Source organism: Eufriesea mexicana, unplaced genomic scaffold (genome assembly GCF_001483705.2).
Source record: "Eufriesea mexicana isolate 0111107269 unplaced genomic scaffold, ASM148370v2 scaffold1532, whole genome shotgun sequence".
NCBI classification, from domain to species: Eukaryota; Metazoa; Arthropoda; class Insecta; order Hymenoptera; family Apidae; genus Eufriesea; species Eufriesea mexicana.
This window is the reverse complement of record NW_016909636.1, coordinates 536,110-560,302: the sequence shown is the minus strand read 5'-3', so window position 1 is coordinate 560,302 and position 24,193 is coordinate 536,110. Positions and strand designations below refer to the sequence as shown.

Genomic DNA, 24,193 nt, shown 5'->3' with positions numbered 1-24,193 from the left:
CATTAAAATAAACTGTACAGCCTATAAAAGATAATAAATCTTAGTTTCTTCATAACATCAGTTTATAGTATTATATATTTACTAGTTGTAATCCCCTAGTGATTTTTTATTCTCTATTATTTAGAAGAATATTTAAAAACTAGTATCTAGAAAATTTTTATTTTATATTTACTGATTTTAAATATCTAGTGATACACAGGTAAAAATACATAATATTTAATTGAACAAAATATCTTCATATTTTAAATAATTTTAAAACATCAGAACAGGAAAGATAATATTCCATAATGTGTGATAACACAGAACATTATCAGTATTTTGTTTGCAGTTTAATAAATTTCCATATCTAAATATCAAACATTTCAACACAAACAATAGAATCAAACTGATTTTAATATCTGTAAGCATTCCTTAACCTTCTATCACATTTATTACCAAAGATTAAAAGTATCTCTTAGATATATTTTTAATATTTTTAACAGAGTAAGATAACAAAAAAAACAAGAAAGATCAAATAAAATTCTTTGCACAGACACATTCATATAAAAATTTTATAAAATTAAGTCATATAAATAATTAAATTTTTGTGTGTATAAAGTGTAAACATATTTATATTAAAAGAAAAATAGTACATATCAATTGATTTATAAAGAAAAAAACAGAAGTCAGATTTAAATATTTGTTTCCTTCATATCATAAGTAAAATTTAAGAAGTTAAAGTACTTTAAAAATAATTGATGATTCATAAAATAAGAGAAATAAATGTTATATAACATTAGTGCATTGTAGTAATATAATATACTAATAATATCATATTTATACAGATAACATGTAAATATACATGGCTGTTAAAGTTGTAGCGACCAGTGAAGATTAGAATATAATTACCTTAATATTTTAGAATATTAGCTAATACAATTCTTATCTTCAAAGGAACTTCTTCATTGGAACAAATTCTAATCAGTCTATCTCAATAATATCTTCTCATTATTAAGATAGAAAACATTTGGAATACATAAGATCATAGATAGAAAGAAAAAATGAAGATGTAAACAAACATTAAGTATAAAATGCAAGAGATTGAGAAGAAAAATTTCTCAACTGTAAGGTAGATGGGATCACATATTTTATACTAAGTATATACATACTAATATCATATAAAAACTATAAAGTATCATTAAGCTTCTTTCTACAGAAGCTCTGCGTTATTGAATATTTTTGTCTTATAAGGTATTTCATCAATGTTAGACAAGAATAAGATCTAATGATCTCCTATTGTTAGATTTTTGATTAGTCCTAATCAGTTTTCTTAATTATTGACTTTATATGTTCATATAATTAAAAAATATTAATACCTGAAGATTTTTAAAGGTAGTTCTGGTATAAAGAAATTATAAACGTCATATATATCCTTTGAAGCCATTTAAATTATGTGTTGCAAATTGTATCTTGCACAGATGTACAGGAATGTATCTTCATATCCAACATGGTTACTTGAAAGAGCTCAGTTCTCTTTTTCACTTTTTTTCTTTTCTTTTACCTTTATCTTTCCCACTTTTTATTTTTCAGTCACTTTGATTTCGAATTACTGAAATTTGATTAAGAGCCATCATAATCGAAAGATAATTACCTATAAGCGACGTGCATCTAGGATTGATTATTCCACTGGGCAGGAGATGGAAGTGGAACTCCGCACCGTCTACTACTACAGTATGCCCGGCATTGCTTCCTCCCTGTAAAATTAAAATTCTTCTTTTGCTCCAGTGCAAACACACTTTTTTTCTTTACTTTTATTTCGTACTCTTTAATATTTCCATCGATGGATAAGAGAAAAAGCTGTTTAAACTGTGTGGCCGTCGATTGCTATTAATTAGACACCAGGGTAATAATGATAAGATGAACAGTCCAATTTATTCTTCAAAATGTTGACCATAGTTAAATAGCGTTACCTATGACGAATTAGTGAAGTTTTGAAGAAAGCATACTTTAAAAAATACAAGATATCGGATTTTCGATGGTCTTTTCGATGAGATGTTAAATGTAAGTAGAATCGAATTCTATGAATGAGGTGTCAATAACTGATACCTAATGAGTGAACTGTGAATGTTTATACAAATGTATATTTGTATAGAAAATCGCTAATTATAGTTCGAGATAGAAATTCGAGATTATTTACAGACTAGAGTCCTGGATAGAAATTCGTCTTGTTTTTAAATGATTTCAACACAGTACTGCTTATTTTGTACACTTTACATGTCTTACATATATTTTTGAAGAATGTACATTCATATACGTTCAGTATATATATTTTGTAAAATCGGGTATTATTTATTTGAACGCTTGAACAGATTTACTAACATGGAGGACTCAATGAAGAACGATGAATTATTGGTAAGATTAATGAATCGTACAAAGACCTATCTATATCTCCTTGTGGGGAATAAAGTACTAGTTAACCTTCACTGACGTCAGGAGTCGATGTGCAGAAATAATTAGACTAAAAAGAAAGTCTGATATATTGAAGCAATTGAAGAATATAAATTTAGGGTAGAAAGAGCTTTAGGGTAATATATAAGAAAGGTGACAATGCAAAGAAATATTTTTTTAATGAAAAAATAAGGAATACCAATAGAATTAACTATAAAATACACACTACAACCCAATAATGCAGTAAAAAGAACAGATGCACGTTTGCAAAAATTATCAGGTATGTTTTGGCAAGCAAATGTTTTTTAGTAGAATAACGTTAACCCTTTCATGAGTAAACGTTTCGGTAGCCTTACGACGATTTTCCATTTAACTCACTAGCGCCACCACAGCTTATATCTATACTAAATGTTTGTCGTAAGTATTGTAGATATCGTTGAATTATTCTCTAATTTTACTTATATAATCTTGGAATTTTCTTCTTACTACGTGTATCATATTGCTCCCACCATATTTTCACAAATTTTTTGGCCGTACATGAACAACCTTACTCGTGAAAGGGTTAATTATTATTTGTTAAATAACGTATTACAATTAGCGTGGTGTCCTGTATTAAATAATAAATTGAAAAATAAGATTTTTTAATTGAAAATTTATTTTGGAAATAACATTCGGAATAGGTATTGAATAATAAGTATAATAATAATCATAGTAGCAATAATAGTAAAGAGTAGTAATAAGTACTTAACGCTTCATATTAAAAAACCAGTTACTTTCATCCAAAATAACAAAAATCATAGCAAATAACAAATTTTACGAAGTGATGAATAAATCATTTAATTGTAAACACATTAATTTGCTTTGTGTATAAAATATTTCATATAATATTTATATTAATTTAACGGTAGAATATTTTTTAAATAATTTTCAAAAGTAATTTCAAGATAATGATATTTGAAAATCCCTCGCAACGTTTAGGTCTGCAAGAAATAAATGTTCGATAAGTAAGTGTCCAGCTCAAATAGAAACGAACAATAAGCCACAAATAGGATTTGTAAGGATATTTTAATGTCGAGTGATTACGTTAAAGAAAGGCTGTCGACGAGGTTTCCAAGATTAGATTATCGCGTAGATTGCTAGTATTCCTAAACATGACTCTGTTTAACACTAAACCTATCAACAATTTACATATACAGTTATACACGAAAATATTCCAACATCTACATTAGTTACAAGTAAAATATACAAGTAAAAACGTTTAAAACAATATCAGTTACACAGAGTACTTCAGAAATAGGTGGTCAAACAATGGTATCGATAAAAATCCAAAATGATACTGGAATAAAATGGCGCTAAAGTTTGGCCACCTATTTCTGAAGCACTCTGTATAGCAAGGTAAGGTCACAGTACATTTATTGGAGTTACGAACCACGGTGACACTAGTGTATTCAATGGAAATATGTATGTTTGTCATAGTAATAAGAGATGGATCAACATATTAAAACTTGATTTTTTAATTAAACATGCTTTCTTAGCATCTTTGTTATAAATATATTATAAATATATTATAAATATTGTGTGTATCACTGAATTTTTTTTCAATTTTACTGATGTAATATTAGTCCAGATTAACGTTTATTATATTTTTATAATATTTATTATATTTCTACTAAATCAATCAAATGACCGATCTTCAAGTAAAAGCGTATATACTTTATAACTGGACGCAAACAATATTTACTTTAGCACAGACAAATAAACAAAATAACTTTTAATAAGCTACAAATGACATTACTTTTTTATCTGAATTTTAAAGAAGGACGGAAAATTAAAAATAAACAATAGTCACTTAACCTTGTACACTTGAAAAGCAAAAATAGGTATCTCATTTTTGTTTAGCGTATTTTTTATAGATTATAGGTTTCATCATTGTAGATTTTTCGCAAATATATTTCTTATTTGAAACAAATTTTCGTAATCTTATTACCTTTACAATATTTTATTTAATGTATTATAAATAAAATTTTCAACCAGTCAAGTGCGTTAGGGAATGTAAAAACAAGGTTATGGTCGGATGACTCAATAGGACTTGATCTGATGAAGTGTTGTTAAAAGGCTATTAAAAATATTAAAAGAATACAAGAGTCATAAAGCAAGAAACTTTACATCACAGTACACATTGAAACAAATGGTGAACTAACATGCGTGGATGCTGATTGGTCTAAGGATGCTACAAATATATAGTAATATTAACTGGCGATGCAGCAATTTATTGTATTAAAAAGCAATAATGAGACGTTTTGTGTCCAATAAAAACCAAATATGTAGCTTTCTCTGAAGTGTATATAGAACTCGTACATGTGGGAATAATATTTATATTTACCCTCCGTCGGTAACATGAATTGTACGATCGTTATATATTTCGAATCGAGGTCTGCATAACTTGTGAGCACAGTAAACAAGCTGGTTTGAAATCCTGTGTGATCCTTGTTATATATAGGGTGTATCCACTTTTCGTGGAGGTTATTAACTCTTACCGGGAGGATAAAGTGAACGAGGAGTGTCTCACAGAAGAATATAGATGTATTGTAGATAAATGATATTTAATCTAGAGTATCAGAGTGAAAAAAATCAGAAAAATTATTATACTTTTAAATTAAAAAAAAAAGAATTAATAATTTTTAATTTCTGGCAGTAATATTAAAAGACAAAGTTTTTATAAATGTTAGTTTACTCTTTTCTTATATCTACTAAGTTTCTAATTATAACTACAGTAACGATTGTGTGTCAATTACAATGTTTATAATAAATGAATATTTATAAGAAATTGTATCGCTTAAATTGTATTCCACTGTATAATAAGGATACGATATATAACCTATGTATTAAACTTGGCAAGCATGTACCAAGCCCGTGACCTTACATGAATATACAGTGTCTCACTCAACATAACCTCGAATACTGTCTCTATAGTGAAATATATATTCCGTTTGCGTAAAAAAAATATATTTACGCCTGAAATTATAGCAAATGGATTCTATGTTAATGTCGTGCAAATTAGATGAGATAATTATAGCGGAAGAACTAGTTCTGTTACATTTTATATTCATTTACGTAACCTTTATGAATACAATTCTTTTATAAACTATCCGTTATATAAACTTCCTCACCCATTTTGTTATTATTGACCATAAGAAAGAAAAATATTTTCGATACTAAATATATATAAAATTTATTTATTTATAAAATAAACAATTGTGAGAAAACAACGAATTCCTTCAATCGTCATTTTTCTGATAGTGACATAAATAAACAAATTCAGACAGTGACATGTTTGTTCATTTAAAATAAAGCATTATGAATATCGTTTCATTCGTCACATTTTTCCCTTCTATAATGATAGAAAAGGTATCGGTGTAACCGTTTATCTTAAAGATGTTGGCAGCTGGGAACAGATTTCTTAACTCAGAAAAATTTATCGTTTGAACGGGAGGACTGTATTATTTTGGAACAAACGTCTCAAGAAACATAAAATTTACATTAACTGTTGTTATAGGTTGCATTAAGAATCAAGGTTGAGCAACTACGAAGCCAAGGTTTGTACGTAGATCTTTGAATAACTTGTTATCTAGTATATACAGTACTGTTCACTTAAATGTACGTATGTCGAAATTTCTCTTTATCTTTCATAACCTCAAACATTCATCGCGGAAGAGAATTAAGGGGGTATCCTAGTCTAGAGGTCTTTTTACGTGATATTTGGGATTCTTTTTTAAAAACCATAAAGACATTATTGTTTCGGGACTTGTGACATGGTTTTGACCTATATTTCAGGAGTATACATTATTTCTTTTATAAAAAAATATTGAAAATTGTCGAAGATACAGCTAGTTTAGTAGTGCCTCGTCAATTGAACATGCCTACACGGTTGCCACGATTCCGGTTGTTCTTCTTCTCTGAAATGGACAAACATCCATTCTATTCAGTATGAACGTGACCAAACATCGGTACCAAAAGTGTATAGAAACATTGAAAAGAGAGTTTTTGGCAGCACTTTAAAGTTAGGTTTTCAACAATTTTTTGTTCTTTTTTTAACTTTAGCGTACCAAAAAAAATAGTTAAAAACGTTACATTTTTTAAATTTTGGTACGGACAATAGAGATACGTGTGCTGAAGACAACCTCTAAATTTGATCGTAATCAGTCAACTAGAATTCGAGATATCATGGCAACCATTTGGAAAAATATCGTTTCAAGAAAAACGCATTTAAAGTATTTCATACCAATATGTCTATGTGTCGCACGCAATGAACAAACACTAATAATGTCGTTAATTTTTCAAATCCAACAATATCCACTGGTAGAAATATTTTCAAAGACGTATACTTATCGAAAATAAAATAAAAGAAATTGATTTTCTGAAGGTTCTAGACTAGAATACCCCCTTAAATGGAGAATGTACATTCTGATGATAAGTCATGGAACATTTGGTGAAGTTAGGTTATGAAATATTTTATTATGAAATAATGTAGATATTATATAGAGTCACATCACATCTGCAATGTTTGATACAAGATAAAGTGTAAGAACAAAATTAAACCGAATAAAATAAAGAAATATTAACTAATAGACTGATATCCATTGACGTAGGTATGCGAGAGTTAATTCTTCTTAATAAGAATTAATAAGAATTATCTCTTAGTGAGAATAATGAGAATTATTTCTTAATTATGAACAAATGCAGACATCCGTATGTTAGGTATTAATATAACATACTCAGAACTGCATCGTGTTATTTTCAGTTACGCGAAATTTTTATGATACGTTGTAAAGGTTCATTTTCAAACCTAGTTTGGTGGAAATCATATCTAATTTCGTTCTTATCATAAATAATAATAGTTCATTCATATTTATCATTGTAATTATGTAGCTTAACCTAAATAACTATTTGTAATTTTTAGATATCGTCTTTAGTATTGATACCTTATTTTATTTATGTATTTTACATTCTGTAAATATCCACTTCATGGTAGGTATATGAAAATAACAAATTAGTGTTTAGTATAGTAAAATTTCTTTATACACGATTAATTATGAAATAAAGGGTGTCTAGAAATTCACGCAAGATTTGAATTTTGCGCCATTGGCGTGGTGAAGTGTTGCCAACGAAAAAAAAAGAGCTAACGTGATAGCTGACAGTTCAGGGTTATGAAAAACAGAGCACTGTATGAAAGAACAACACGTCTTCATTATTCAGCAACATCTACAAATTTGAATTAAAAACCTGTGTTTTCTATCAAAATTACTTCTTGAGTGAAGTTTAGGACAGCCTCTGTCTTCTATCAAAATTGCTTCCTGCGTGAATTTTGAGACACCCCCTGTATACATATGAAAATTTCACGATTAGTCAGCAAGTGTCACCTTCCTATTCCCCAATACCTCAATTCTGTCAATTTTAAAGACGTTAAAGATAAGAATAGCCAGCGTAATGCGATCAGATTACTCCCCTTACCCCACTTGCTATAAATTCTTGAGCTCCATACTGTAACTATAAGTACCCGATATAAAGCAGCAAAATGGCGGAAATTGTTGATTAAATTTCAATTTCAACATGTTTCATTAAGAACTTTTACTGCCATTAAATTCCGCTTAATATTTCAAATGTTTAAAAATATTTTCACAATCTGTTGTTCGTAATATCCAGTATAAAAGAAACCATTTCATATCCATATCGTGTTATTATGGCATTGACTGACGCTCGATACTCATATTTCTTGGAAATACCTCAAGTTGTTATGTCAGAAGTCGAAACATTTATAACTAATAAATTACTACTTATCAGAAATAACTAGCTACCTAGTTACCAACTGGTGTAACTGTAGAATCGAATATGTGGATAAACTAGAACCTAACCTAACACCGAATGACACAGGATACTGGAACAAGGACAAATCAGTGCCTACCACTGGATTGCACGCAATTGTTAATAGATTTCATAAGTTTTATGATTTAGTCTATATCAAATGGTGGATCAGTACATACAAACAAGCCATTAGTGACGGTACTTTTACATTGGCGTGGTTAGCGAATGTAACTAGTATGTAATTAGAATTCTTTCCTCTGTTTTCAGTAACGTTTGTATATCTTATCTATTGTGTATTAATGGTAACTGATTTGGATTAAAGAAAAGTAATTTTTATATAATAATTTGAGCGAAGATCTGAAATTTGGTATATTGATCGATTCTTGTTCGATTAATTAATTTATTTTTTTTTTATTTAATTTTTTATTTATTTAGTTTGAGGTCCTAACAGTGGCCAGTCAAGAATTATCTCTCGAAGACACAGGATTTCACAAAAACGAAAAAGCTCAGTTGCACAGAATTCTCATTAAAGAAAGTCAGAAAATGCTTTTATGTTATTTATTAGGAAATAATATAAAATAATTTAGGAAAAAGTAAAATTTACTAGCGTACTTAAATATAAAGTAAAATGTTTTCAGTCATTCCATGCAAGGTCATTGATAGTACAATATATCACAAAACACGTGCTTTTCCCACACATATCACATTGCACACTATGCAGAACGTAGACATCACATAGATTCTTTTTTCTTTTATTCTTTTTAGTTGTACTTATATTAATTTCACGATTTTGAATTGATATCGATAACGTCCTACCCTCTACATGTTCAAACACTAAAAATGTAGAACGCATTTCATACTATCGTGCTTCAAAGAGTTAGATAGATTTCGTGAAATCGTTTTTAAAAACGAGGTTAGGATGACGCCATGAAACACCGATAGGTCACGTGACTCAAGGTCTAGTTACTTCGAACGATAAAATGCACTCGATTGATACCAAACGACTTTCTGAACTATCTTGCAGATTATGGTTGTAGGTCTATAATCCCCAGTAATAAATTAATTTTAAATTTCAACACGGTTCATTAATTACAAATTTATAAATACTAGGGTTTTGTTTAATACCTCGAACATTTAAAAACACTTTCATTTCTCGTAATCCGCTGTCAGCAATAACAGTAACAATAGAACCCATATCGAATTGACATCGTACAGTATTGATTGACAGTCGATCACCTTATTTCTCAACAATGTCTCAAATTACTGTTTCGAAAGCTGTACACTTATATTTTTAGGTTCGACTAATTTTACGAGCGTGTTATATCGATCGAACCAACCATACCTAAAGTTTAACTAGCGAACGTAAATATAGAGGCTGATTCATCAAGATCTGCAACAATGTTTCAAACAAAAGTTATACATTGCCTTGAGTTCTTTGAGTCTAACGTATAAGGTTTGGCTTTGTCATTAGAAGAAACTTTAAAATTTCCAAACTAATATTCTCTAGAAATTAATATTCCTTATTAGTCTCCCACTCAGAAATCTTCATGTTTACAATGAAAGAAGAAACGAGATACAGTGGGTCACAGAAGTATTTATGCCCCTCTATTTTAATTTGAAAATTACAGAAAGGAACTAACTACAGAAAAACAACGATTCAATTTAATGAAAACCAAAATTAATGAATAATGAATTAATGAATTAATGAAAATCAAAACTAATATTCTCTAGAAATTAATATTTCTTATTATTTCTCCTTGTTAGTCTTTCGCTTTGAAGTCTTCACCTTTACAATAAAAGAAGAAATGAGACACAGTAAGTCACAAAAGTATTTGTGCTCCTCCCCCCACTTGAATTTGAAAATGATAAAAAAAGCTATTAAAAAATAACGATTCAATTTAATGAAAACATAAATCTAATATAAATCTAATTAAATTTCGAATCCAGTCTTGATTTTTAGCTTTATTCGATACAATGCACATACACTGTCATAAGAGAACAGCAATCATTTGAAATCCATAATTCAAGAGGAATAATTATTATTGTGACTCACTCTAACTTAGTACATATTAAGTTAAAACAAAGCCTATAATTTATATATACTGTATTTGTGTTTACGTTCATATTTTCAATCACTTTCAAATTTATACTATGTAATTATTTAAGCCAAAATAATATACTCTAAAAATCGATAAAAATAGTATTAACGAAAAAACGATAAAACTCGATCAACCAACTCGACAAAAAGTATCAGGTATAACAAACTGGAATTAAAGACTCTTCCACGTGTTATTTTACTTCTTGTATAATTAAATCACAAAAGAAAAACAATATTACGCATTTTGAATTTTTTTGATGAAAAACAGACTCAGATTTTCTATTGTCTTCAGAAGCACATAAATCAAGCAATACGGAAATGATAAGAATAAGTGATAATTCGATGAATAAGTCGTATGTAAGAGAACTCAGACCAAGGAATAAATAGCGTTCTTTGTTCCCTTTGCTCCACGTGGCTGACTATTGCCATGTTGTAGAATAATTTGTTTCGTTCCACTGCCAATATGATAATTTTCATCTTATTTCATCATACAGAAGGAACGTGTTACTATTGGTAACTTTCCATCAGGTTATCGGCCATATAATCAGAAATCTAAAAATCGAATCGAACTTTCGTCATATTTACTCTGTTGTATTTAGCTTCCTAGGTGTCAGGCAACATACCGATTACCCGTAATAATGCCTGCTTAACACTTAACCAACCGCACACCCAGAGCGAACTACACGGTTTCCACCGCGCTCGGGGAATTCAAACTGCGCTGTCTACCGGGCATTCTTCGGAAGTAACACGAACTGATTTTATGGCTGATAGAAATTGATCGATAACGGACCGGAAGGGGGTCGGAAATACCGAATAAGGGGCCTTAAAAATTGGTGAATTTTATTATATGTTGTGCTTTATAGAAGCAGTTCGTCAGTAATTGCGAACAACTCCAAATGGAGGTACTGTAAGTAATAACCGAAAACGAGATACGCGTTGCTAAGGTCAAAATGGGAGATCTCCTCGATCGGTCGGGTACCGACTTTCTTTAAAATGGGGAGATTTCCCCGATCGATCGGGCATCGGCTTACTTTAACATTTTACCGACCGGAAGCCTATTAATCGGCTTTTGGTCGCCGATGCTTACCGACCGATAGCCTATTTTCAGGCTTTTTGGTACGTTGCTCAGTTGCGTTAGTTGCGTTGCTTTGTAAGCTCCCACATTGTTGCGACCCTAGGATCGCAATGTCCCAGGTCAAGTGGAGGACTGTTTTATGTCCTTAGTATCAGTGCTTTTTATAAATTTATCTGAGCATACGAAACGCACAGATACTCCCGTGCGACAGTCTAAACGGAAACAGAGGCGACGCCAAGGAGAATCTGCAGCTGAGCGGCCGGTCGGTAAATTATTAAAATGGGGAGATTTCCCTGATCGATCGGCTAAGTGTTAACAACACGATGTGCTTTTGTCATTCGCCGCGGTTTGTTCATAGAAGGAAACGAGCGGCGATCCTTCGTACCGATCCGAAACATCCATGGCACACGACAGGTGGAGTCAATGTGTAGTGTGAACGATTTTTGCAAATATCTCGGAAATTAAGGCCAAGCGGCAATTATTGTTTAGATAAAAGTTGTTCAGAATCTCGTCCCCTATAACGTTGTTCAAAAATCATAGGGATCGACCCACGCATTCTGTAGTTTTTAACAATTTTATGTTTTTTGTCAAGAAACTAGTAAAAGCACATTACTTTTCCAAGCTTCCCCGATCTATCTTTCTTATTGAGCCACAAATAAAGCCTTTTAGAGCAAAGCCGCTAAACTGCATATTTACCGAAATATAGATATCCTCGATGGCAACGCTAGAAATAGACGAATCAGTAAAACCGGACAAATACAATTTTCAGAAAGCTGACTGAACGAAATTCACAAAATTCCTAACGAAGGCCGACATTCCAGACATACCAAACAACAGAAATCTGAACATAAACGAAATCGACGATCTCCTCGACAAACTAAACCTTAACATAAACAGTACAATGGATTATGCAATTCCCCGCATAAAAGCTAATTACAATGCGACGGACAATACATCACCCTTCACATCAAACAATTACGCGCACAGAAAAGTCACATACTCACGCGATTAAACAGACTTACGAGAAACGAATCGTACACTAGCAGAAACGACACGCTAATAGCAGCACTTAACCAGTTAGTTGTGATTGACGAGTATACTCGTCATGGAGAAGTGGCAGGATTTTGTGTCATGACGAGTATACTCGACATGCGTAAAAAGTAGTGATCATTGGCTATTTAAATTGTAATTTTCGTGAAAAATAAAACATATTCTCAAATTTCAAGATGTTTAGAATATTTTGAGGCCAGGCCGGAATAAAACAAACAAATATAAAATATGAATAATTTGAGATGAACTCATGCGTCCCCGTATGCACCGACTGAGACAGCTTATCAGTTCGCATAACGAATTTATTCATGTGCGATGATAACGTTCTTTAGATGTTAGCGTAAAAGAGGTAAAAGCAAAAGTCGGAAAGCTGATTTATGATAGGGTTCCTTCAGGGATGGTCCGCCACGGGCCAAATGCGTGACTCTGACCAGGCGCTGAGCCCATTAATGGCTGCTGGCCCGAAGTTACCTAGTTATTTTTTGATGGTCACTAAAATTCATAGATATCCATAAAAACTAACCAATCAGAGAATAGATGTTAACCAAATAAATAAATATCAGTAATAAAATTGTCAATTTTATAAAATAAATTCATACTATAACCTCTAAATTACATATTTATGTACGGTATTTCATTATAATATAAAAACCAAACTAAAAATATAATGCTTCTAATATGACAATTCTGTTCCGTTCAACTCACACACGAATTTCAAATTTGTTCGTTTGTTGCATAGAAACGAAGCACAGAATACACACTTTTTGCTACATACAATATTGACTGATATATACAGAATGAAACTAAACAATTTTAATTCACTTAGAAGCATATCATTAAAAACGTGAATCAAAATTACTTTAATTATTAAACAAAAGGTGATTAAAAGAAATAAACAATTTAATTTAATTTCTTAAAACTTGAATGGAATGAATATATTGTTGGCGTTGTAATTACAAATTTACACCTAGGCATCGATCACGAGTATTCAAATCGCGTCACCCGTACACAGATCAAGAGATCTCAGAAAACGTCAGCCGGACATAGATCACGAGGACCCAAATCACGTCATCCGTACACGAGTCACGAGTTGCAATTATTATACTCCAACACCTCTTGTAAAATACTATAAGAACCAAACTAGTAAATACAAAATTCAAAATTTCTATTGAAATTTTTGAAATTCAAATTTGAAATTCGAATCGCATCATTCTTTTATTTCAAGATCAGTTTCATTTAGGGTAATTCATCATCGCGTTTTGTGAATCAATGCAACGATCCAGACCTTAAAATTAAAGATCCCCGGTTCACACGTATTTAAAATACACACGCACACGTGTAGCTAACATGTCCGTATTGAAGTCTGTGTACTGTTTAACTTAGGCTGTCCCAAAATTTAACGCAAGATTTGAATTCCGCGCCATTTGTGCGGTGAAGTGTTGTTAACGAAAGAAACAAGACAACGTGACAGCTGACAGTTCAGGGCTATTAAAAAAGGGAGCACTATATGGAAGAAGAACGCGATTTCATTGTTGAGTAATATTTAAAATTTTTGATTGAAAACCTCTGTCACTTCTTGCATGAATTTTGGGACACCCGATACATGAATATACGTGTATTGAAATATCCATATTTCCTTCGTATAATTATTTACGTGTAACAAAATATCTACATATTCGGTTTACACAAGTAATATACGATGCACAAAACATCAATTGATGAATTTCAGATGAAAGTTCATCTCTAATTTTGAGTATAATCAATTATCCCTAACTTTAAGATGAATATTACTTTCGTCACACAGGTAAAATCATATTAAATTAATTAAAAACAAATTCAGTAAATTATATTAGCACGTTTTAACAGGAATAAAATTCATATAAATTCGAATAATTTTATTGTGACTGAAATTTACTATCAAATTTTAAGAAATATAAGCTTGCAAAAAATAATGTTTAACTGTAGAGTAAAAATCATTACGTTACATTTGATTCTAAAATATTTGAGTCATTTTAAATAATTGGATCCATTTTAAAATAACTTAAGATGTACATACACAAAGAAATTAATTCATAAAGATGAAGATTAGGGCCAGTAAGTAACGCTTTAAGAAGTACACGGATATATGGATATATATGTATTAGCCATACATGCACACGTGTATTCCCAATACGCGTTTAAAATAAGTAATCTCTACATGGAAACCCTGGAAATTTGGTCCATGCCATTTACGGTTCGTGAAAACGACAGATGTCGCAACTTGAGAGGTGAGACGACAATAATCGTATTATTATTATTTTACCTTCATTTGACCTTCGTCCGTTGCACAATAGGTTAGCAAAATGTCTTCACGATTACTACAATTCCTTTCGTTGCGTCTATCAAAAATAAAAAAATTAAAAAGCATTTTATTTATGATAAATGTGACTACAGCCCGAATTGAAGTAATTCAAAAATATTAAAAATTAAATATGTCGCAGCACTTCGAAGTCGAGTCTTTCGTGATTTCTACATATTTAGCTGTTATTTGTACAATGTGGTTAGTTGAAGTTTATTTTAATTTGTGTACTATACTTAGGTGGCTTCAACTACATTAAAGTAAAAGCCAACAAGAATCGATTATTGCTTTCACTTATTAGATATCTTGACTGCGACATAATCACATCCTGTCACATTTAATCTAAAACATATTTCTCGTCTATATTTGAACGTCCATAATGGCCGCTTGCTGAACTGCAAATCGGCATTAACGTCACCTGGTGACTTAAGATTAGCCGTCGGTTCTGTCAATCCCTACTTAACCATTCTAGTGACGAACAACGATATATCGTTGCGTATGCGATGGCATCTTCCTATTCGAGAGAACTCTGTGTCAAACTAAATTTATAAAACGTTAGAAATGATTGAATTTTTCTTCGGAAGCCTTATGTAAGATGTTCCACAAATTGAGAAAATTGTTTATGGGTTTAACCTTTTGTTATATTCCGCGATGGTCGATACGGAGACTATATACGCTAGAGTCTAGACTGTAACTATAAATGTTTACAATAATACTAGAATAATGTCACTAGAATATCATTCTCGTATTATTCCACTTTAACCAATATCGAATAAACTTTGAAAGGTTCGAGATCGAGATTAACATTTAGAAAAAAGATAGAGACCAACAAATTTCAGCTTCGAGTATTTACTAATTTTCGAAATATTAATAGACAAACTTTAGTGACCTTGAAAATTTAGATTATCTTTAATTTAATATTAATAAGAAATATAGATCAGGGAACATGAAAGATAATGTCCTTTTACTATCTTTTCGCGGAGAAAAAGATTTGAAAAACCTGCAAAATGCGCGAACCGATCTCGATGATTTTAATATACGCTATAGAGAACGAAATTCAAAACAACTTTTATTTCAACGATAATTACTGCTTAGCTTTACTTTTCAAGGCGTTTGCAAGAATTTTTGGTACTACTGCAGAAATTGACGCAACACTGTCATATACAGTAGTGCCCGTTTAATTGTCGCAGATTTATCATCAGTTCCTAAAATTGCTTCAGTTACTTTCTTCTATTTCACTTGCAATATTACATTCTCTTTTTCGTTTATCACAATCCACTGAACCGAGCGTAAACAAAAAAAACAAAAAGCCGGACACTTCTTGAAACATGTATAGTGGGGTCAACGTGACGAGTCAAACAATAAAACGAATGCACGTGCTCGACACGCGGATAAGACGCAAATCGTACCGATAGTCTGTATTCTATCGTTTGAATTTCTCAGAACGTCTGTTTACTTTTATCGACTCGTTTCGTTGACCCGACTACGTCTACCCGAATAATCGTCGCATCGTGGCCCGACTGTGTGACAGTTAAGTGGGCACTATGCAGTGTCAAGTTTTTTATCAATAACTTGGAAACTAATAAATATCTGGAGTTGAAATTTTAGAATTAAAATTTGTTCTCGATTAACCATTGGTGTCTTTCGGAACTATGTCCCCGATGGCTCTATATTTTAAATTTTATATTCATATCACTTATTTTTTTTACTTTTATTTATTTATTTATATTTATATCTTAAATTAAGGAAAACAACGTGCACTTCGATGAAGATACTTTTCGAGCTAATCACCCGATATACAGAGTGATTAACGACCACAATCAGAGTTTGTAAATACGATATCGGAATAACAGTTGGAGACGAAAGTAATATTTTGAAACATTTTTTCTCATACACGTTAGTAGAAGTTAGTCTCGGTTTCTGAAATATTAGCAAAAATCGGTTAGCATACATCGTATACATTGAACTGGACCTATATTTACGCATCCATCAAACGCAATGGCGTCCTACACTAGCAGTGTTCTTCCCACTGCTTCAGATTTTTCAAGCTATTTATCGGTCAGATAAGATTTTATTTACCTACGTATTTTTATTTATTCTTCAAAGCTACCATAAACAATTTTGATAAAGATTTTTGAGATTAATGATATTTTTTATTTTAATAAAAAATGTAGAGACTATAACAAAATAAGATATAAATAACATATTTATATCTATAAATATAAATTACTGTAATAAATTATATTTATAATATAATAATAATATAAATTATTGTAATAAATATAAATTTACAAATATTTACATAACACTGACATATCCTGTTAGACTGTATACTTTATAATCCACCATATCATGCTAACGGAAATTATGGTCCATTAATAATCATATATTACGTTGAATAAAAAACAATAACTAAAATTCTATTGGAACACGCTACGTTCTTATATAACACTATAATTGTATGTACATCTGATAATACATGTAAAACAAGTCTGATACATCAACCGTATTCAGTTTTATGGTCACATTAAAATCTGTTATTTCAAATTTAGTATCTTTCGGATAATAACTTGTATCTAACAAATTGAATTTCTTATACGTTTCGTTAAATTAAAAACATCATGTCAATAAATACAATAATAGATGAAATTATTTATTAAAAATATTTCTAATAGACAATTTTTAAAAAGAATAAATAAATATAAAAACTAAATAATTATAAAAAAATAAAAAATAAATATAAAAACAAACTTTCATGACAAATAACCTTAGCGTTTTTATTACATATATATTTTTATAAATAAATTTATAAAGGAGGAAATATTTTATTTTCTAACAAAAAATTTTCTCTTAAAAATTTAACGATATGGAATTCAATTCATTCGTGTTCATCAGCGGTACATGGACTGAACGTGTTAAATATAAGAAAATATTTAATTAATAACGTAAACAAAAGGATCCAATATATCGGTTAATTGGCGATAAAAAGGTTAACAATCACTTTACAACAGCTGAATGAAATAGTTAACCTAAACCTAATTCTTATATGTTGTTTATACCTGCTAGACATAAGACTGCCAAATAGAAAACAAAGAAAACGCGTGACTGTTCGCCATTGCGTCATAGATACACACATGGATAGAAGTCAACTATACATCATATATGCACATTTTATACAGTAACGCCTCCATAAGTGGCAGTGCGTAACTACTCTGCAACTAGCAGTCCCCACTCCAGTCCCCACTCCACTGGGAGAGTGGGAGTAGCAGAACCTATAGTAAACATATCGCCTTAGTCAGTTCATGGAATTAGAATTATTTCGAGAATATTTAAATATAATCTCGCGATGAAAAATTTATTTTGAATAATTTTCATTCTTTTCCTTTTCCTAAAAATATGTTGTATATATTCAGGAAATTTTTCTAATAAAAATAATAAAAGTAAAATACTACTAGTTGTTAAGTCGATTTGAAATTTATAATAACAAAAAATAAGGTATTACGATACACGATATATACGAACATATTGCACGAGTGATTTGATAGTACATTGATGAACATATACGTCACACTTTATAGATTGACTATACTCTGTGCTAGATTGAATCTTACACCGAGAGACCGCTCGAGTTGTCAAAGCCGATCGAGCTCGAGAAACTTGATCGCTTTTTGTGCATTGAGAATCAGATATCATTTCTATAACTGACGCTACCATTTATGGAGACTACTATATAGTAACGAGTCTTTTGCGAATATCTATAAAACCAGAAAAGGTCGACAGTTATATTACGCAAGATATACATATATAGGGTGTCCCAGCAACGGTAGTACAAACGGGAATGGGGTAATTCTACATGAGGAAACGAATCGAAAAAAAAGAATACAATTTTTTCATTCATCGCTTCATTTTCGAGTAAATCGACTTTAAATATTCACCGAGTGCGCATGCACTTAACTTTGACTAACAAGATGGATGGACCATCAGTATATCCATGTATTCGGTGGGAATTCCAAGTCGATTTTCTCGACAACGATGCTTCGAATGAAAAAATTTTATTCTTTATTTTCGATTTGTTTTTTCATGTAGAATCACCCCCTCTTCGACTGTACCACCGATATTTATGTACTGATTGTTTATATAAGCTATAGCTAAGTACACGCGTACTCGGTGAATATTCAATTCGTTTCTGGATGTAGAACCACCGCCTTCCCGATTGTACTACCGTTGCTGGGACACCTTGTATAGTAACGAGTCTTTTGCAAATATCTAAAAAACCAGGAAAATTCGACAATTACATTACGGAAGATATATATAATTCACGCAAGATTTAAATTTTTCGCTGTAAATTGTTGTCAATGAAAAGAAAAGGCAACGTGACAGCTGACAGTTCCGGGTATCACAGTTCCGATAAATCAAAGACTACACGAAAGAACGTGTCTTCATTGTTGAGTAATATTTACAATTTTCAATTAAAGTCCTTTATGTTCTATCAAAATTAATCTTGCGTGGATTTTGGGACACCCAATGTATACACGTATAGAAAAAAAGTTGTTCAAAATATCGATTTCTATAATATATTTAAAAATTGAAAACGTTTCCTAATTCGAAATAATTGTCAAGAATATCATCAATCCACTTCATATTAACCTTTCTTCTTGGATCAATTCATACACAGTTAATAACATTAATATTTCTCAGTACAAGTTTGTCAATATTATGTATGGTGTGCAGACCATTTAACACGTGCCTGACAGTGGTTCATTTTTCACCCAACGGTAAATGTTTACTTTCAGCAGCAATAAGGCGATGAAAAGCGAGAAACGAATATAGCTATAGTACGTTACACGGTATAACCGACACTCTGAGAAGAGAAGATGTGCTACAAGATACATACAGTAATGTTACTTAAAATGGTACATCACTATATTTAACAAATTTTTACTCCAGAACTATTATTATATATTATTATTATATGTTTAGGTAGAATAATTATGTATTATTGCGGTTTTACTTAGTTTTAAGAATTTTGGTGTAATTCTTTTCTTAAGTTATTATTTTATCACTGAAACGAGAAATAAAATCTAACTTAACCTAAATCTAATCACAGAATATTAACAGAGATAAGGCCAGGACACTTTGACGCGTTCAAAAATTAGCAATACTCTAAAGAATCACAGGAGAAAAAGTAATCGCTCGATTAATATAAACTTTCGTAATTTGTTTCAACATATTATAAACTACGTAAAGGAATATTAAATTTTCAAAAAAAGTGCCTTATTTAGCTTCGTGACGTCATTCATTCTAAAGTAATCTTTTTCAATATGGCTTACTGATGCGCAGGATTGCGGCCAAATGAGATTAGTGACATAAAGAAGTCAAAAGGAACTTGAAACTATAACATATTTTCTAGACATTGACGTTTGAATATTTCAATTTTTTTGAAAATTAACAAAATGGCAGTTATTTATAGTTGACCTATCGAATTTTTACGAAAAATTTTTGTTTTCTGTGAATATCTTTTGAAATTGTTAACAATTATAAAATATCGAACATCAATGCCCAATAAATGTTATAATAAAGATATCTGCAAAATTTCATAATAATTGGTCAATTAGATCTCGAGATATCTTGCACACAGTTGCTAGAAACATAGTTTCGAGAAAAACGAGTTTAAAGTTTCGGAATGTAATTTTTCATATGTATCATTAATTTTTATCTAATCAGTCATAACTGTTTCATACATATGACCATCTGCTCCGACTCTAGCCTACTGCACGACTGATAGACTGGATCTACGGACGATTCGATCTTTTTTAGACTTTTTAAACGAGCATCTATTAAATATTTTAATAATTTTTCCGTCGACTGTGACGCATAGAGCAGCAGTTATTGGTCTCGTAATTAAATTCATAGTACTTATATTTCATAAGACACTGAAAAAACCCTTCATTAAAAATATTAGCAGCAATATAAACAGCCATTTTCGTGTTTGTAATGGCGCTAAATAAATTTTTCCCGGGGGTAAATGCTAAATAGTATTATTAAAATTACGTTTTAATTTTGGATCAATCCACCCAAAGCAATACCGATAATACCGATTCCTCGACTTTCCTGATGTTATGACCCATAGAATCAGTTTTGACTTTCTTATATCCAAAGATAGTTTGTTTTAAAGGCTGGGACCTTTCGTATATTACTTTTAAGACTTCAGACTACTATTTAAGCCAAAATAAAATCGATTTTTTCAAAATTTCAAACTGTCCTGCCCTCTTAACAGGGAGTTAATCCTACGATTAAGTTTTGATTAGGTTAGGTTTTATTTCGCCACCGAGTCCGGCACGTGCGACTGGAACATAATCTAACCCTAAACATAGATAATGGCTATAAGTTAGCGATAAAATAAAGACCTTAAAAAAAGAAGTTATACCGAATACACGAACTTCATAGATGTTTTATTTATATAAAAAACGATAATAAATTTTGTAATATCGTTTGAAAGAATAATCCCTTCCTTTCTCTATGTCAGGATTTCTTGCACTTTTCCGTTTGCAACTTCCATTTTGTAGAAAATTATTCGTAATTATGAAACGATTAACTCCATTTTCACATATTTTTCAATTTCAGTGTCAAAACACTTGATCGATGCTTAATTATTTGCGGTCCTATCCCTGTCTTGGCATTCTATTTTGATTAATATATTTTAGCTTTGGTATATAAAGTATATACTTATGCGTGGTAATTTAATTTGACAAAAATATTTCAACGTAGATACGTTTAATAAAAATATAAAAATATAATTAAACTTTGAATATCATTTCGAAATACGTTCTTATCTACGAATCAATTAGGATAGACCATCAAATATAATTTGAACTGCAAAGGGTTAAGTTCTTATATTTAAAATAAATTTCTACTTTTTATTTCGTGGCTCGATTTTGCAAGTGAGTAGCTCACATATGTAGGTATATAAAATAAATAAACAAGTAAAACTCTAACTGGTATTAAAAAAATTTTTTTTTAAATAAAAAATTTAATAACCAGCAAGAATTACTAGATTGCTATATGCAGAAAACGAATCAAGGTCACTGAATATCGACGAAGAATATTTAAATGATTGAAATTATTACATGCTTTTTGAAGAATAACGATACGTCTCGTCTTTAAGGGTAGAGAATGTTTTTCTGCACCTAATATAATGAGAAGATAATATTATAATAATATAATTATATTATGATGATGAAATTGAACAGGTGAGCAAGTAGATGAGTAATTGTTAATATTTTTGTATACCTTTTGGACCGAATAAATGTTTAAAATAGCACGACTTGATAAAAGCGTTGACACGTCGTTGATGTTACGCAAATGTTACATTACAAGCATAGTACATATATAATAGATTCATATCCTTATAAGAAACTACTATAAATAATAACGCTAAGTGATAGTTACTACTAAATCACAATAGTATACATCAATTGGCATAAAATGATAAAATTGAATAGCTGCCAATTAGAACTTTGAAAAATATAATTGAAAATGACTTTTACTAAATATAATATATTGTATCTAATATAATAATATATATTGTATCTATATGTAATATAGATCCTTAATAACAATTAAAGTGATATGATAAAAATAAATAGGTATATTTATAGGTAAATAAGTATAGGTATATTGATATATAAGTATGTATGTATTGGTATATAGATATATATGTTTATAAATATAGTTACCGGTGTATAGATATTATAGGAAAAGGTATAAGTAATGGTATAGGTAATGGTATGTAAATATATAAGAAAAGGTATTGATACATAGATATATAGGTATAAGTATTGATATATAAGTATACAGAAATAGGTATAGGTATTGGTATATAGGTACAATTGGAAAGTCAGAAAATCTGAAACTAGACATTTTGATTCTTTTGGTAGTTCCGGTACTAAGAAAAATCTCAATCTAATTATCCATGTTCAGATTAATGCACGCAATATTATTTTTTCATTCAAGTCCAAAAAAATAAAAAAATAGGAGTTTACATTGTTGTATATCTTATTTTCAAACTATTTCTTGCATCAAATTATATTAACATTCAACTATCAGCTAACAAAAAGAAGCTGATAAACTGGCTCTTACATGTTTTACTATGAATATCTGCCCATTACTGAATCAAAAATCTAACAATAAATTAATATACCAGTGCTATAGCCATTGCACTGCTATAGAATCTGGCTGGAAAATTCAATTTTATTGACATTTTCGACTAATATCGTGGTGACCTAACTTTCTTGCATAAATAAGGAGGATGTAATAAGATGCAATGGTTAGATCTGTAATAATGAAGTTAAATAAAGCACAAAATATCAGCTCATGCTTTTGCAACAGAAAATAGAGATTAAATTATATGATGTTACAATATAATAGAATGAATAACTTTGATTTTGCAAACAAATTTAAATAAGAATTATTTATACATTACACATTTTTATTCTATATAAATTTCAAAACAATTCATTCTACAACAATATTCACAATATTAACGTAATTAATATTACATATAAATGAATAATAAGAAATAATGTATAATAAATAATGTATTTATTATGAATAACAATATTGTATTCCACAAAAATATCCCATAACAATATCCGTATATCATTAGAAGAACTTTGCTGAAATTGTGCATTAAAAAAAGCATTGTACTATATGTATGAATTAAGATAAACATATTTTTAATATGTTTTCAGAAGCACTGCTATGATATTTTATATAGCGATCTTTTAATGTATGAAAAAAAAAAAATATTTAAAAGTCAAATGTTCTTAGTAACAATAACTTTTTCTTTATAAAAGCAATTGTAATTCAATTGTAAAAATTTATTTAATATCAATAATGATCTATTTTTCGTTAAATATCTGGATATAACAAATTTCAACAAATACATAAAAACATTGTATATTCCTAAGCACTGAAAAATTAAAAAATTTGTATACCTGCAGCAATTTACAGATTTATAGTAGTTTAAACTTTCTTGAAAAGCATCATCTAATTTATGAATTATTTGTAACACCTCAAAATAAAATGTTTAAAATATTTAAAAGAACGAACTTATGTTAAGATATGTTAGTTTTATATATTAAATTTATTAGAAATATAAATTTATTACACATAAATTTTAATATTTATGCAGTTTTGCAATAGATATTTACTTGTAATTGCTTAGTAATTCTTAACTTCATCTATTCAAATCACATTATTTATAAAAAAAATAAATAAATAAAAAGATTTAATATTTTACTAAATTATTATTATACTATATTATAACAGTTAATATAATATT

General features: G+C 30.0%; 1 protein-coding gene across 1 annotated transcript in view; it reads right to left on the bottom strand.

Moving 5' to 3' along the window:
• The window catches only part of Adss (adenylosuccinate synthetase), a 41,787-nt gene that overhangs the window by 13,901 nt on the left and 3,693 nt on the right, over positions 1–24,193 (bottom strand). The window contains exon 2 of the mRNA XM_017901179.1: positions 1,631–1,733. Within this exon, the coding sequence (XP_017756668.1) occupies positions 1,631–1,733 (103 nt within the window). The remainder of the gene's footprint in view (positions 1–1,630; positions 1,734–24,193) is intronic.